Source organism: Lupinus angustifolius, chromosome LG07 (genome assembly GCF_001865875.1).
Source record: "Lupinus angustifolius cultivar Tanjil chromosome LG07, LupAngTanjil_v1.0, whole genome shotgun sequence".
NCBI lineage: Eukaryota > Viridiplantae > Streptophyta > Magnoliopsida > Fabales > Fabaceae > Lupinus > Lupinus angustifolius.
Genome location: NC_032015.1, coordinates 6,488,746 through 6,505,080, shown reverse-complemented (window position 1 = coordinate 6,505,080; position 16,335 = coordinate 6,488,746). Strand labels below are relative to the sequence as shown.

Here is a 16,335-nt window from a genome sequence, read left to right as displayed (position 1 = left end):
CAGTTGGCCTAAGTGCCAAACATGAAAGAAAGGGCCAACTTTTTTCTAATGAAAAGAGGTACCTATAGGGTTGTAGGGCTTAGGGATAGGTGCTATTTGTTTCCGATAAGGCAAATCTATGAGACAATTAGGGTTAGGTTGTGATCTTGACCTACATATATAGACTCTGTGTCTATGATACAAGTTAGATTCTAGGTTGGTCCCTTATTTGCAAATATTATTTGAGTGTAAAATCTATACATTAATAATACAAGATTTATACACATGTATTTTGTCAACCACTATTTATTTGTATTATATTTGTCAAAAATTCAACAATAATTAAATATCACTCATGAATAATACAATAATAGTATATAAAATACATACATTATCAATGTATATATTTTTTTTCATATATTTTTATTATTAAAGTTGATATTGGTGAATGGAGAGACATTTCATAATTGCATGTTAATAGTTCAAATGCATTTCTATATATATATAAGAGTGTGAGGTTTCAAATTTAAAATAGAAATTAAGCATTGTCACCTTATAGACTATTAGAACGACGGGCTATGAGTAAACCTTCTTAAAGTAAATAAAATAAAAAAGTAACCTAACTTTTCCACCTAATTGTTCCCTATTTAATAATGAAAATGTTTTATATTTATAGGGTAGAGCTATTTTCTCAACCTTTGTATCATTTTTTAAAATCGCCATTATTTCTGGGTATGAGTAATTTAATATTATTTTAAATGCTACCTGAAGTTATGAGCAATTATAACAAGAACTTTGTTCCTTCTATAATTCGTTAATTCTAATAAACAATATTTCTATAATCCTTTTAACACTACACTTGGGAAGCTATCAATTGCAGTTGATTTTCCACCTGAATATTTGAAGCTTTTGCTTCTTAGTCTATACAATTCAGGGTTTTATAACACGTGTGAATTTCGCCAAGTTTTAAATTTTTTTTGTACATCTCCAACTAAAATGCTTCAATATTATTGGCCATTATTATGATTTTCCTCCTCCACAAAGGTTGTTCTCATTTTATAATAGGAAATTGATCTCTTAAAATTTGTATTTTCTAAGAAAACATTGTTCATACATAGAGTGTGAATCTAAACTCTAATATCAAAATTAAGGAATAACTATCTAACAATTATGTTAACCCTTGTTGGTAATTATTATAAACTTATAAATCAATTAAGTAGATGAAATTACGTTTTAAGCTGAAAATATAGGTCTGATTATGTAAGGGAAAAAGTAACATTAGTTTGTACATAGAATGTTATTTTGGCATAAATTAAAAGGTAATTTAGGAGTATAAAAGAACGATGTAAGTTTATTTGTTCAATTATTGTAATTTTTATCAAGTGCAAAACATATTCAAATCTCAACAAAAATTGTCTTCTGGTCACCCTAATGTTCAAGATACACATCATAAAACAAAACACAATAAAATGACAACCAAGGATTGCTATATTTCTCATAAGCATCAATGGAGGCATTGCATTATTGTTAAGGATCATGCTGCACCAAAGAGCTTTACCAGTGAAAAAGTGTAACCGGGAGAGCTTAATTTGCCCCTCAAACAAATCTCCTCAACTTCATATGTATTATTTAACGTCTAAATTCTAAGGGTTAGTTTAGGAGTTGGATTTTGGAGGGGAAAGAAGGAAAATGGAAGACTTGAAAACCATAAAATACACTTGTGAGATGGTTCTTAAGCCTTCAATTTTCATTCATCCCCCTCTAAAATTCAAATCTCAAACTAACCCTAAAGTAATCTTAGAATGCCGAGGGTCTTAGAAAAAAAAATAAAGTTAATCACAAATATATGTTTTTCCATTAGATAAACAATCATTTAATTTTATCATATCTTATGAAAAGTAAATAAATATAGCAATTTGTTGAAGATATTGTGACCAAATAACAATGTATGTGTGGAATTGAATTGGAATCCTCGCCATGACCTTACAATATTGAAATGTAAGGGAAGAAGATATTTAAAAAAATTAATTCAAAAATAAATACAAATCTAAATTATTGAAAAATATTGGTGTCACATATCATAATTTAAGTCCCGTATAATTGTTAAAACATGCATTTTTAATGCTTTGTTTTTTCTAACCGGATAATTTAATTTTTTGCTATTTCTTACATAATGATAGATGACATTTGAGTTAAGGATGAGGGATTTACTAAGTTAGGATACATATTATTTTGTCTTATGTACAAATAATATTGTTAAGGGATATGTTTTTTTAGTATAATATGAAATGTTTATATGAAGATTTAGACATAATTAGTATATCATTTACCATTCAATTGTATTACTATCTATATTTAAAAGTAATTGAATATAAATGATAAATAATGGAATAATATTATAATAAACTCTTAACCTATAAATATATAATTTTTTTCTCAATGTTTTTTCAATAAGATGATGTGACATACAAAATTTATACCCATGCTTTCATATTTCTTACATATTAGTGAAACAAAATAACCCAATATTGTGATAAAGGTTAATTACTTAAATATTTGTTAAAACTCTCTTAAATAACTTAATGCAAAGCATAAATGTGAATTGATATCGAGAGAGTTAATTTTAAGTGACATTTTTTGTATTTTAAATTACATACTTGACCAGATATAATTATTATGAGTGACAAAGGTCTCACATAATCTTAGTTAAAATTGTATTAAAAATATATAGTTTCAGTAATAATATGATAAAATTAGTTAAATCAAGTATTTTCTTTTCTATACCATTGTACACAAGTAGCTAAGAATTTCTGTGCCCCAAAGTTAAAGAATTCTTTTTTCAGTTCTAATTTCTTCTGTTTCCAATATAACACAAAAGGCAATGATGACTCTCCTTCAGCTATGAATTCAGAACAGAATAGTGCAAGAAACTGTGAACCCAACAACACTTGCAGGCACCACACAAATATATTGTTGCTTGGATGCCACATAACTCCAACAATAATTACTGCCCTTACCAATCCAAGTATCTGTAAGTGGAGTTTCAGTGTCAGAAACCTGTTCCAGTAGGAGTAGCTACTAGTGTGGGCTTTTCCACCAAAATCTCCCTTTTTTTCTTCTGAAAACTCTTCACCAAAAAACACATCACTAAAAACCAAATTCATAGACCACAGTTAGTTTTCACTTTATATCAAATCAAAAAAAAAATATCAATCTCAACCACTGTTCACATTATTCCCTCAATAAAATCTCCACATTCAATAACATATCATACCATCTCATTAAAGATAAAAACATCATAACCTTTTTATTCAAAACCTTAGTCTCAACCCTTGTTTGTTCCAATGAACATGTTAGGCCTAAGAGACCTAGTTCTCATAGCTCCAAACCCTTCTTCATTGAACCACCAACAAGGCCAACAACAACAACACATATCAGGTGAACACCATGGCAACATTCCTATGAATTCATCAGCTGCTCTCAGTGTTGGTCTTGGCATTTTTCCACTCTTAACTATACCACAACCACAACAATCTCATATCAATGATGTTCATCAAGATTGTGGTGGCAACAATAACAACAACTATTGGAACCTTAAGATGTGTCCAGAAGTGATGAATAACTCAGCTAGAAAAGGAGTTATGATCAACATGGAAGAAAATGAAAGCAACAAGAACATGCTGGATGGTGAAGAACATGGAGATAATATTTACGGTGGGGGTGAGTTCAGGGTGTGTCAAGATTGTGGTAACAGGGCTAAGAAAGATTGCAGCTTTAGAAGATGCAGGACTTGTTGCAAGGGACGTGGATATGATTGCAGCACTCATGTGAAGAGTACATGGGTTCCAGCATCTCGGAGGAGGGACCGGGATATGGTGGTGGTTGGTGGTGATGATGGTGGTGGTGGTGCTTCTTCTTCTGGTGCTAAGAGGCCAAGAGCTTTAGGGTCATCATCACATAATGCCGCTACTAACTCTCATAGTTCTACTTCTAATGCTACCACAACAAAGAGCTTTGATACCAGCTCTTATCATCAAGGTTCTTTCACGTTATGTTTCTGCAAATTTTATTGCATAAAGTTTGTTAAAAGAACCCAATAACATTATTAAAGTTTACCAATAACTTGGTTCTAATTGAGGCTTTTGGATGCAAATATATAAATAGGGGTTGGTAGAGTTTTGACTCTTTAAATGAGTCTTTTCAACTCAAATCAGATTAATCATAGTTTAATTTGACTTCTAGATGCAAGACTTGTCACACCAATAAAATTAATAACTATAATATGTATAACTTAATAATGTAATTGGCCTATCATGCTCAAATATTTTATTTTTATGCATGTTATCTTTATTTAACTCACCAAATTAAGTTTTGTGCAATCAAACTTTGGAGGTTGAAATTAACTTAATAATGAGTCTTCTTGAACTGCAGATCCTGGTTTCAAACAATCTTTACCAGGTCATGTGTGTGCACCTGCTGTGTTTAGGTGCCATAGAATGGCTGCTATTGGCAATGGTGAAGATGAACTTGCCTACTTAGCAACAGTGCAAATTAGAGGCCATGTTTTCAGGGGCTTTCTGTATGATCATGGTGTTGATGGAAAGAATGAGACTCCTTATGTTTCTGTATTGCAACTTGGAAACAATGGTAGTGGAAAGAATAATAGGGAATGTTCTTCTTCGGCAATTGGGGTTCCAACTAGTGCCTACCCTGCTTCTGCATGTTGAGATTGCTTTCAGGTACAAAATATACCAAGCTTAATTCAATGTTACATTCTGAGCCCCATTGATTGTTATATTCTTAAGTATTTATTTAAGTAGTAAATCATCATTAAAAGCTTAGAATTCAGAACTCTCTTATATGAGTAGTATATCCTTGTGTTACCTAGCTATTCATTGGTAATCAAAAGCTTAGAACTCTTGTATATCATCACTTTGCTATGTGAAATAAGTGAGATGGTAGCAATTTCATTAATAATTGAGCTATTGGTAAAGTGCTAACCAGGAATGCAAAAATAAGGAAAAAGAGAGAAAGAAATAGAATTAACATGACCCCTTGATATTCACAAGTGGCTAGTTATCTATTTGTGACTGCATCTGCAAATGAAGGGTAAAAAGAGCACTCTACCTAGTAACCAATATCGTAGGTATTCGTTTTAGGCATTTGTTTATTTCATACGAAATGTTGGCTAGAACAGGAGATTCATGAGTAATGGTCACTTTAAAAATGTCACTTTCGATCAAGGGAAATGTTTCTTGAACATCAAAATAGGAACATCTTATAATGCTTTTTAGTTTTTAATGTATACATGTATATAGGAAGAGATGATATATAAATAAGAGATATAAATAAATCTATTGGATATCATTTACAATACCCATATTCTGAAGTGCTTCAATAAGAGGATGACAACTAGAAAAGCATTGTTTGTGCCTTTTTTCAATGTCCATTGAAAGTGTGTGTTTCACTTCCATTGCCACATTATTACCTTTGTTACATTTATGCTTCTATTTGAGCAAGTGTTCCATGCTTTACTGAGGTGGTGCTTAGGGGTATTGCTTAGTCTATATGATTCACATCTACCATTCCACATCAACTTTTATTTTAATAGGCCTTTGCTTTCACTTTTGACATTTCTATCTCAATATATGAGCTCATTGTTCTCCTCCAACCCAAAAAGTAAACAAAAAAAAGTAATACAAATTTGTTGACCTTGTCATGGCTATAATCAAATAACTTGTTACATGGGCTATTAGGTAACTATTGAAGTGCTTTCTTTGCCTAATATCTTACCTGGTTCTGATAAAGACATCCACCAATTAGATTCACCATTGGGTGGGATCTTTAGACTCACCTCATATGTACACACTGCAATGTCTTTTTTGCTATGCTATCTAATTTGAGCATCAATATCCTCATTTCCCACACCATATATTTTTCAACCCTCCCAAAGTCACCCACTTTTTAGTTATATGTTTCTTTTTCTTGCTTTCAAAGATTTAACCTAGTTGTTAGTCTCCCATGTTGTGTTAGAGATATCTACATATTACAAAAGCTACAGGTTAGTTAGATTATTCTACTATATAAGGTCTATATTACACTTATTGTACAATCTTTTCAATTGCATGATTTCAGTTATCTCTATTATTTCTTTTCTTATTACTAGTGTGTGCCTACCGGTTAATATTGCATGATACTACATATTTAATTTTTAGAATTTGAATATATTTGTTGTGTTTGATGTACTTTATATTATAATTTTTTGGGTTTATGATAATGTTTAATTTAAGGTAATAGATGTGGTTAATTAATATATTGGTGGTGGTTACTTAGGATTATATGATTTTTTGTAAAAAATAAATAATGTTAAGGGCAAAAAAGGAAGTAGAAATTACACCATATTGGAAATTACACATGTTTTGCCTTTATATATAGACTTACAGTATAGATATAGGCTCTGCCACGTTTCCCAACACCTTACATATAAAATTGTTGGAGTACTCCAAAGTCCTAACAGGCTAACATAATTTCCTAATTTAGCAACCAACTTTGCCATGGTGCATTATTCTTTTCCTGGTTTATAGTTATGAGAGTGAAATATCTTGAAAAGAAAAGAGTGAAAGATCACAGAAAGTGAAGTAAGAATGCAAAAGAAAGTTAGTGGGGGCAAGGGAATCCTAAAATAAAAGTCTACAAAACACACTATAATTTGCTCAGTGTTTATAATTTGTATATATTGCTATTGTTCTCTTAGTTGCTTTATTCTTCTAATTTAGAACAGAATTATTTTACTTTGTAATAAAGCTTCTATATGCCACTGACAGGTGATGGATCAGTTTTATGACCTCCTGAAGGCAGTTCATTCTGCAGCTTTGCAGGGAAAACTGATCATAGTCTTATATTATTATTGTTATGATGTGAATTTATCTACTAAAAAATTATTTGGATCCCTTAAAATATTTGTGTATTGATTTGGTCCTGAAAAATTAGAAACCTAAAATAATTACAAACACAAGTTAAATTAGTTTTTTTACTTGACCCCAGATTATTTTTACTTACATTTGTGATCTTTGAATTAGTATTTTTATTTTTTTTGGATAAAAATGTTACATATGAAATTTTTTTAATGACCAAATTGGATATTTACTAGAATTTCTTACCATATAATGTTATGTACATAAAACAAAGGGACCTAGTTTCAAGTTCTTGCATAAGAATAGAGAACATTTGCGTGGCAGGATTATATTCAATGCTTAATACTTTGATCTCAACATTCATGGGGTTCATAGTGGTCCTAGAATCATATGAAAAGTATAAAAATATGCTGATGGGGCAAGGCAAAAGAGTAATTATTTGTGAAAATATGGTAAAAAATCCAAATAGAACGATAACCTATTCATTGATATCACAAGCCAACATCATTAGTATTAAAGAATTCAAAGAGTAAGGTCTGATTAGTCTAAAGTAAACAATATGACGTAAATGATGCAATTAATAGATGTATCACATTCAATGATGTGAAGTTATAAACCCTTACTTTATTAGTCATTAAAAATAGCCATATTAGTCTTTATATACACGATTAGTATGTGAATAATGCAACAAGTTAGGTTATAGTTAGGGCCAAAAGTAGTAGACGATCAGTTTCTTGTCCTTTAGCTTATGGAGGTTGGAGAAGTAGTGATCCTTTTGTTGGAATGAGGACGATTTTAAGTTATTTTTTAATAATAAAAATTTAAAATTAAAAAAATCTAATTTCTCTTTATATTCCAGTAATTACTCTTGGGTATTGGGTGCTAACTTTTTTAAGTGAGTTAATATATTTCTCTCTGAAGAATATATTCCAGTAGTTGTCCTCTAAATATTTTATGTTGTATTAGTTGAAGATGTGCATACATACTTTGTTTTTAATTCTTATTCTTATGATGATGAGAATATAAAAAAAAAATATTTTTCTAATTCAAAATTTGCGGTAATTCAAGTTGTCCTTAATGTAAAACATTTCCAGGAAAGGTGTGCAGTGTCCAAAGGTAAGATTTTTTTATGCTTAAACTTATATTAAATTTTACTCGTATATTTTTGCTTACTTTTTAAATAAATTTATTTCATAAAAAAATTAGTATCAAATATCTCACTCATTAACATTTGAAAAATAATTCTACTACCAACTTTTTTATAATGACAATTTAATTAATCTTTTCTAGTACAAATGCCAATTTAAAGTCTTTATTAAATATTATCTTTTTTTGAAATGGATTAAATATAATCTTTGAAAAGAAAAACAATAAGATAAACAATAACACAAACCAATTTTTAGTCTAAATAAATGAGTTGGCAACATCGATTCAACGATATCATAAAAGTTCACAATATGCAAACTACATATTGAAACAAAAGCAAGATTACTTACAAAATCATAAATTAGAATATAAGGATATTAGTTTTTTATAGTTGAAGAATCGTACACATATTTTTAGACAAATGAACTCAGAAGATAGCTCTAGAAAAGATATGGGCAAATCCTACTTGTCACGATGTACAATATGACGGTTGGATAAGAATGATTATCCTCAACTATCTTATAAGTTTTTTTGGGTACAATGTTACTATCTTATAAGTTTAAAAGTCAAGAACTAATACTTTAGAACAAGATTTGATAGGAATGATAATCAGAAGGGTATGATATACTGTAACAAGAAAAAGTGAGAGGAAAATAAAATTTACACTTATACATAAATTTTCACTTATTATTTTAGTCTTTACCATTTCCTCGAACAATCCCAGGTCAAAAGTTATAATTGAATAAAATATTTTAAAAAAATAAACAATTTCTTAATTTGAAGTTTTCGCTGGTAACATCACAATCCACATTGTTCCACCATTGTAATAGTCATAAGAAAAAGAAACCAGAGTTCACAAATTTTGATATAACATGTATGACATAGACTTGATTTACTATGTAATTTGATGTGATAAAGCTTCTTCAAAAAATAGGTTTGCATGAAGAAAAAAAAAAGATTTTTTAGTTACTTTTGAATTCACACTCATCAATCATCATTTCGTAAATTAAAAACTAAAAACATGATTAATTAGAAGTATGGATTGGCCATTTACGGTGTCATTTGTCCAAGATATTACTTTATAAGGTTCAGTTCTTATTTTTTGTTTGAATGATTTTTTTGTCATTAAGTAAAACTAATAATATATGTATTATAATTGAGATAAAAATTTTACTATTATGTAATACTAGCGCGTCGACCGGCACTTTGTGATGGTCACCCACATTCTTATTTTTTATATAATGTATCATTTTCATATTATATTATTTAAGAAAATTATCATGCGATATATACTGGAATTTAAAAATAAAAGTAAACTGTTATGACTAAGTAATTTATACACATTTCAAATTTAATGTCATAATCAATATAATACACTTATCCATTGAAAAATACACATCAGTTTGGAAATTGGAGGTTTAAGAATTGATGTGATAGTTAAAAAGGAATCATTAATTTACATTAAGAGATAGATAATATTTAGAAACTTGAAAATAGAATTACTTCATGTAAGTTATTTTATATTTTCCTTTTATCTATTAGTATAGAAGATTAGTATAAATAACCATGAAATTATGAATTACAAAAGATAAAGTATGAAAACATAAAATATTTCAAGGGTAGTTATTTTATGTTTTTCTAATTTTCCTTAGTATTAGTATATAAATTTATATAAAATACTTCATGGTAGTTATGTAATGTTTATTAATATTAGTATATATAAAGATGAAAATAGAAGTTATAGAATAAAATTAGAAGTTATAAAATATGAAATTCGGAAACATAAATTATTTGATAGAAGTTATTTTGGACTGAGAATAACGTATCTCCTTATATAAGGAGATAACTTATCTCCTCTAGCCAATAAAAATGTGATATGTGTGCTATTTTATTTATTTTTAAAAATATTTTTATAGAAAATGATGAAACATGAGACATATCATGATTTCACTAGCAGAAGGAGATACCTCATTCCCTTTTGGATTTTGCCTTAATAGTATAGATATTTGTTTAATTTGTATATGACTTAACTTATGGAAGTCGTGAATATTAAAACAAAACAATTTTATCACGTGTTTTATTAAATGAAGTTCCATGTAAAACTTAAACACTTTGAAAAGGTTATTAATGAAAGTCTCAAACTTAAAACACCTAATATAAATATAATTATTTTGTCATATATTCATCTATTTCAATCAAAGTGAATACTTTTGTTGATATTTGAAATATGTTATTATATTAGTATTCAAATAGAGGAGATTAATCAATGTTATATCTTGAAATCAAATCTTTTGTTATAATATACATCAAACATAAACACATCATGAGCATTTGGGCACATGAGTATGTTAGAGCTTGTAATCATTATTATCTAATAATATATTGGTAACTGATCACTACTCTTGGGGACGTAAACACAATTGCTTGAATTTTGTTAACAAATTCTCTTATTTCTTTTCTTATATTTATTATATGTCATTTATTTGATTGTTTATAATTAATGTTGCATAATGATTGTTTCCCCTCCACCCACACTAATTATTGAATGAGACATTAGTATTTTAGCACCGGAATGAAATTAAAAAAATTGTTAATAAATACACATTACTACATTAGTGTATGATAGGTCCTTATGTTAGATTGAGATCTAAGATGTCAGGTATCAAAATGGGTGGGCCTCTTATGGTCAGTTCGCTAAAGTCCGAAAATTTATAGGGCTTAGTATTATTTTAGGTATTTCTTTATTGATTTGGGCTTTTTAGACTAGCTCGACCTAGCTATATTTAAAATGAGCTCGGGCTGGGCTTACCGGGCATGTTCAGACTACCCGTTTTCCTTATTTTTTAAAGTTTTTTGGGATCTTTGGTCTGGTAATAAGCCTTAGATAAAAATTATCTTACAAAATAACTTATAATAAAAATATATATAATAAATATGTGTAATGAACTTTGAATAACAAATACATTAATGTCTACAACATAAATATTTATAATTACAATATTGTTATAAAATTAAGTATATATTATTTTTCCTATTTTACATAATATCATTTTAAGCACAATAACAAAATAGTGTATCAAATCAAATAAGAAAACTTTAAACCATATAGATTCCACTTTCAATTTCTTAATTATGTATTAATTAAATTTAACTTCTACTACAAAAAAATAAAGAAAATAATTTTTACAATAAAACTAAAAGATTAACATAATTGTTTACCATAGAGAACTCCACACAATCAAATTTAACATAATAGTTCACACTAAAAATGTTGATAAATAACACTAAAAAGATTTTTCATACTAAAAGTAAATAATGATCATATATTACGATGATGATTATACTTTCATATATAGAATACATTCTAAAATTGAGTATGTATTACCATTATTATAAACCAAAGTGGTAATATTTTGATAGTATCCAAATGTTTATATATCAAAGTGAAGTTATAAATTATATTGTGTTAGAAAGTGGGATTTAATATGTGTTATGTTAAAAATCATATAAGTGGATTTTGCATTACGTCTTAACTCAAACAAAAAGTATTAGATCTATAACTCTATAAGTTTAGTTGCATATAACATAACTAGTGTGTTAAAAAAGTTATTCATTAATATTAAATATTATATATATAAATATATATTTTAAAAAGATTAAATATATTAAATTTTAAATAAATATTTTTTTAGAATTATGTGAGCATGCCTGCCACAACCAGTAACCCGCTTAGGGTTGGTTTAGACTACAATTTATGTGTATAAATTATATACAGTTGGAGTCATAAGGTGGTCCGATGGTGAAGAGGGTTGTCGCGACCCGATTTTCGGTGGAAGACCGGAGCTACGACTTGGGAGGAGGCGAACTCGATTTCTACCTCTTACGATTGATTTGGAGTCGCCACTACGTTTTTTGCGGTTAAAACGTAGAAAACTCTATAGTAAGCCCAATTAGGATAATATGGTCTTTAAGCAGAGATTCTGAGCTCGGGAGTCGATTACGGATCGGGGAAGGTATTAGCACCCCGTCCGCCCGTATTAAAACGGTACCCTCGCTAATAACATGGACTTTTATACCCTTAACAATTATTTATTTAGAATTAGTTATCATAACAAAATATTTTTATTTTTTATTATTGAGCCTGGCAATATTGACTTTGGTCCTACGTACCCCTATTAAGGGGATCAAGGCTTACGTAGTTCTAGTTCAAAAATTGTTTTTACTTTGGTTGATTGTTAATGATTTGGAAAATATCGATTAATTTATTGAATTGGTTAATATATAAATGTTTTGATTCAATAAGACTAATAGATTAGAATTGGTGTTGGTCGTAGACCTTCTCCTTATTTCTATGGGAGTTAGAGACGACTCGAACCATGACCTCACTATAAAAGTCTCATAAAACTTGTTTGGTAAACAATTTTAATTATTTATGTAGAATTAATAGTTTAGAGACGGTGTTGGTTGTAGACCTTCTTCTCATTTTTAGAGAAGTTAGAGACAACTCGAACCATAACCTTACTATAAGAATTCCTTAATTAATCTGATAATATAGTTTTTAATTATTTATGCATATAGAATTTAATGATAAAATAGCTTATTAATTATATTTATAGAATTAATAGTTTAGAGACGGTATTGGTTGTAGACCTTCTTCTCATTTTCGGAGAAGTTAGAGACAACTCGAACCGTAACCTTACTAAAAAATTCCATTTAATAAAATAGTGTCATGTTATTTTTATAATTATAATGTTAAGTATTAAAATAGTTTAAGAATTATTTGCTACATATGAAACCAAATAGACAAAAAGAGTTTTGAATTATCTAATGGCTTTAACTAGAAATATACGTGTAACCTTAATGCCCTGAATTTGATTATGTATTGAATTGGGTTGCTGGAACTTAATTGTATATAGACTTAGGCATAAAAGAGATTACTCAAACAATAAATAAAAATCAAAAGGGACAAATAAAGAAAAGGGGTTAGATGAAATGGAAATAATTAAAAGGGGTGAACCCCTTTCACCCCCAGACCCACGAAATCAGCAGACAATGGGAATAAAATCCCTAATTGCCAACTCCACCTTCGTCGGCGCGGAGGAGCACGATGGCTCACGGATTTAGCCGGAGGAAGCCTTCCAGCCTGCGTGGGAGGGGATTGACGAAGAGAATCCCTTTCTCTTCGAGATGCATCGAACGAAACCCCCCTCTTTTCTCTTCTTCGGTGGCGACGGTCCAGACGCGAGCATGGAGGGAGCCACGGTGATAACCGAAGGTTCTGATGGTGGCGGTTTATGGTGGTTCACGGTGATGATGGTTCTTGGACGAGGAGGTTATTCGCGATTGGGGTTCCTACATCCTCTTTAGCTCCGATGAAGGTGAACTCATCTCCCTCTTCACTTTTCGTTCCTTATTCGATTGGCTTCGGTAATGTTGGTTTGCTGTTTGGTTTTTTCAGTAGGTGAATCGAGGGAGGATGAAGCCGGTATGGTTAAGTGGTTCACGGCGGCTTCCGGTTTACTCTCGCGAGGGTCACCGAAGTAATGTAGGGATTTATTTACGTTTACTCTTCTATTTGTTTGCTTATTCTATGATTTTTATCATGTCAATAATTTCATATCCTTGTCTAGGCTTATTAAGATCGAGGAGAGGATCGAGTGCGGATTTCATCGGTGGAACCCGAATCTTCACGGTGGTTCCCGGTTATGGTTACTACCCGTACTACGGCTTGCATCGGATAACAAGATGACATCGAGAATGGAAATCGCATTTTTCTACTTCGGTATCCCTCTTTGATCTTTTATCCTTTCTATTTGATTTTAGAGCATGAATTTAATCTGTTATGTCAACATCGATGAGTGTTTGGTCTTTAACTGGTGGGAATACATGGACTAAAACAAATTTCAATCGTAAATTTTATATTCCAGTCCATTATATGCATGTGCGTTTCTGATTAGAGACAATCATGAATACTCTTATGAGTTTAAAGCATAAGCCACAACAAGCAAGGCATTTTCATAAGACAGATTTTTATGGTTTGGATGCTTACCTGAGTGTATGTTCTTTGCTGTTTGATTCTTTATCTACCGATGTTCTGCTTCGGTGTTGTACTTTCTGCCCTTGTTTAGCACTGTTGTAATGTCCTCTGTTTTTTACGGTTGAAATGCTCTCTGCGTTTACTGAGTATATGTGTGTCGCTTTACGCTCCTCGTGAAATGTGAGCCTATTTTTAGGTTGGTTTTTGTTGGATGTATGGAAGTAGTGCTCTGGTTATAGTTGTCTATAATGTCTGACTTTTCTCTCTGTTCTCTGAACGTATGTGTCTTTTGCTTTATCTCTGGAATGCTCTCTCTGATCTCTGTATATTTTTTTTCTTTTTGACTGAGTGCCCCCCTTTTATACTGTTTTAAGGTAGACCCCTAGGCTGCCAATTTTGATTCAGTAACTTGCAAGAATTCTGCTCTATGATTGCCCTTTACTGCTGCAATTAGGTTGATTGTGTAACTGAAACCAATATGCCTTCTGGTTTGCATTTGTTTAATTATCCCTGATATCCTGCTCAAAAAAAATCTGTCTGACTATATTATATCCCCTTAATTTCATAACTGTCCGAAAATAATGTGTTGTAAATCAAGGGAATATGTGATGAATTCTGGTTGACTGTTACTGCTTATGCATTAGTTTGTAACCTCCAACTGACTCTTCTTCTTTTCTGAATTCATTATGATTTGCTTATTGTGTGGGTAGTGATCTGTGTGATATTGGTGTGCCTTCTCTCTGATTGATGTGTTTGTGGTCTGAAAAAATGATATGTATGGATCTAAGTATGCTTGTGTATGTCACTCTGTTTCTGTGTAACCTGGTCTGTTTTCTGTGTTACATAATCTCGTCTCTGTTGCAAATGTATGCAAATCGGTGTTGTGTTGCATTCTGTATGCAGTGCTTTGTGTCTGCTTCGCTGACTTCTTTGCAGCTTGATATATTCACTAAAGTGTGTCTGATATTTCTCAGGTTCATCTTCGATCAGGGTCTTGATATAGTTAGCAACATGTCCACCAAAGATATATTTGCGGTGAACCTCAGCATCCAGCTCCTTCTTCTTATCAAAACCAGCAAACCTTTTGTCACTGTGAGGAATATCCAAACCCCCACCCAAAACTCCCTTGAGGGTACCAAAAACAGGATTTCCAAGGAGTATGCTTTGAATAACTGTTGGCACTTATGGCTGAAAGTTCTCATTGCCTATTACATCCATTTTGGGACTGAGAAGACATATTAGGAGCCCCTGGAGATCCCCCTGGAAGCTGAATCCACCATACATGTGGCCACTTGTTTGTAAATGAATGCACATTTGAACGTGTACCATTATAAAATGAAGGATCTAGTTGTGCGTATGAACAGGGCAGTGTTTTAAGCACAATCATCAAATAGCATAGAGTTGTTGCTGAAATTGTCTCAAGAATAAATATAGATGGGCATGTAAATATCCCTTTATGTAAAAATTTTGTAATTGTTGGTTATTATGCTGATGAACCATAATGCAAGGTTTATATTAATTTAGATCACTTGGCTCATAATATATGTGAAATGTGAATAAAATATGTGGATCCTGTTGATAAGTTACGCATTACCAATCATCATTATATTGGAAAAGTATGGTTGAATAATTATGAAATTGATGAGAAAAAGATACTTGCACCATTATTGCTGCAAGAAATATTTGATTCTTTGGTGTCATATGCACATTATTCATACCCGATGATATTAACTTGTAACTTCATTATCCCAAAAAATAAAAAAAGTAAAAGGTAGGACAAAAGTGAGTGTTCACAGCTGCCCCTCTTTACTTATTGCTTACTATATAGCAAATAAACTGAGGTTTGTGTGCTATCGTAGTAAGTAATTAGTAAAGAAATGAACGCCAATTTTGCCAAAATTAGGCGAAAGCAACAATCACCACACAACTTTAACTGAGATCAACTTTAGCAATCAAGATAATAGGTAAACTTGAAAACGCAGATCGGGTACTTCCGGAACTCGAGACAATAAAAGTAAATGCGAGAACGCAGGTCGGGTACTGCCGGAACTCGAGACAATAAAAGTAAATGCGAGAACGCAGGTCGGGTACTGCCGGAACTCGAGACAATAAAAGTAAATGCGAGAACGCAGGTCGGGTACTGCCGGAACTCGAGACAATAAAAGTAAATGCGAGAACGCAGGTCGGGTACTGCCGGAACTCGAGACAATAAAAGTAAATGCGAGAACGCAGGTCGGGTACTGCCGGAACTCGAGACAA

The 16,335-nt window shown here is 31.0% G+C and overlaps 1 protein-coding gene and 2 long non-coding RNA genes across 4 annotated transcripts; 2 read left to right on the top strand and 1 right to left on the bottom strand.

Moving 5' to 3' along the window:
- On the top strand, positions 2,840-6,849 carry LOC109352347 (protein LATERAL ROOT PRIMORDIUM 1-like). The gene is made up of 3 exons (XM_019594299.1): positions 2,840-4,017; positions 4,411-4,718; positions 6,804-6,849. The coding sequence occupies exons 1-2, from the start codon at positions 3,324-3,326 to the stop codon at positions 4,704-4,706; spliced, it is 990 nt and encodes a 329-aa protein (XP_019449844.1). The 5' UTR covers positions 2,840-3,323; the 3' UTR covers positions 4,707-4,718; positions 6,804-6,849.
- Positions 4,609-6,889, bottom strand: LOC109352348. Its single transcript, XR_002108356.1, has 3 exons — positions 6,798-6,889; positions 5,557-5,558; positions 4,609-4,711 (listed from the first exon to the last, which is right to left on the bottom strand). It is a non-coding gene; the product is annotated as an uncharacterized LOC109352348 (long non-coding RNA).
- LOC109352766 lies at positions 13,019-15,596 on the top strand. Of its 2 annotated transcripts, XR_002108400.1 has the most exons (4): positions 13,019-13,417; positions 13,498-13,584; positions 13,670-13,821; positions 15,051-15,596. It is a non-coding gene; the product is annotated as an uncharacterized LOC109352766 (long non-coding RNA). The 2 variants fall into 2 exon arrangements; XR_002108399.1 differs by having other exon boundaries at positions 13,024-13,584.

Excerpts from the sequence above, each read along its gene's own strand:
- LOC109352347 (XM_019594299.1), top strand. The coding sequence starts at position 3,324 with ATGAACATGTTAGGCCTAAGAGACCTAGTTCTCATAGCTCCAAACCCT. Across the intron at positions 4,018-4,410 it reads TACCAGCTCTTATCATCAAG|ATCCTGGTTTCAAACAATCT; the intron begins GTTCTTTCACGT and ends CTTGAACTGCAG.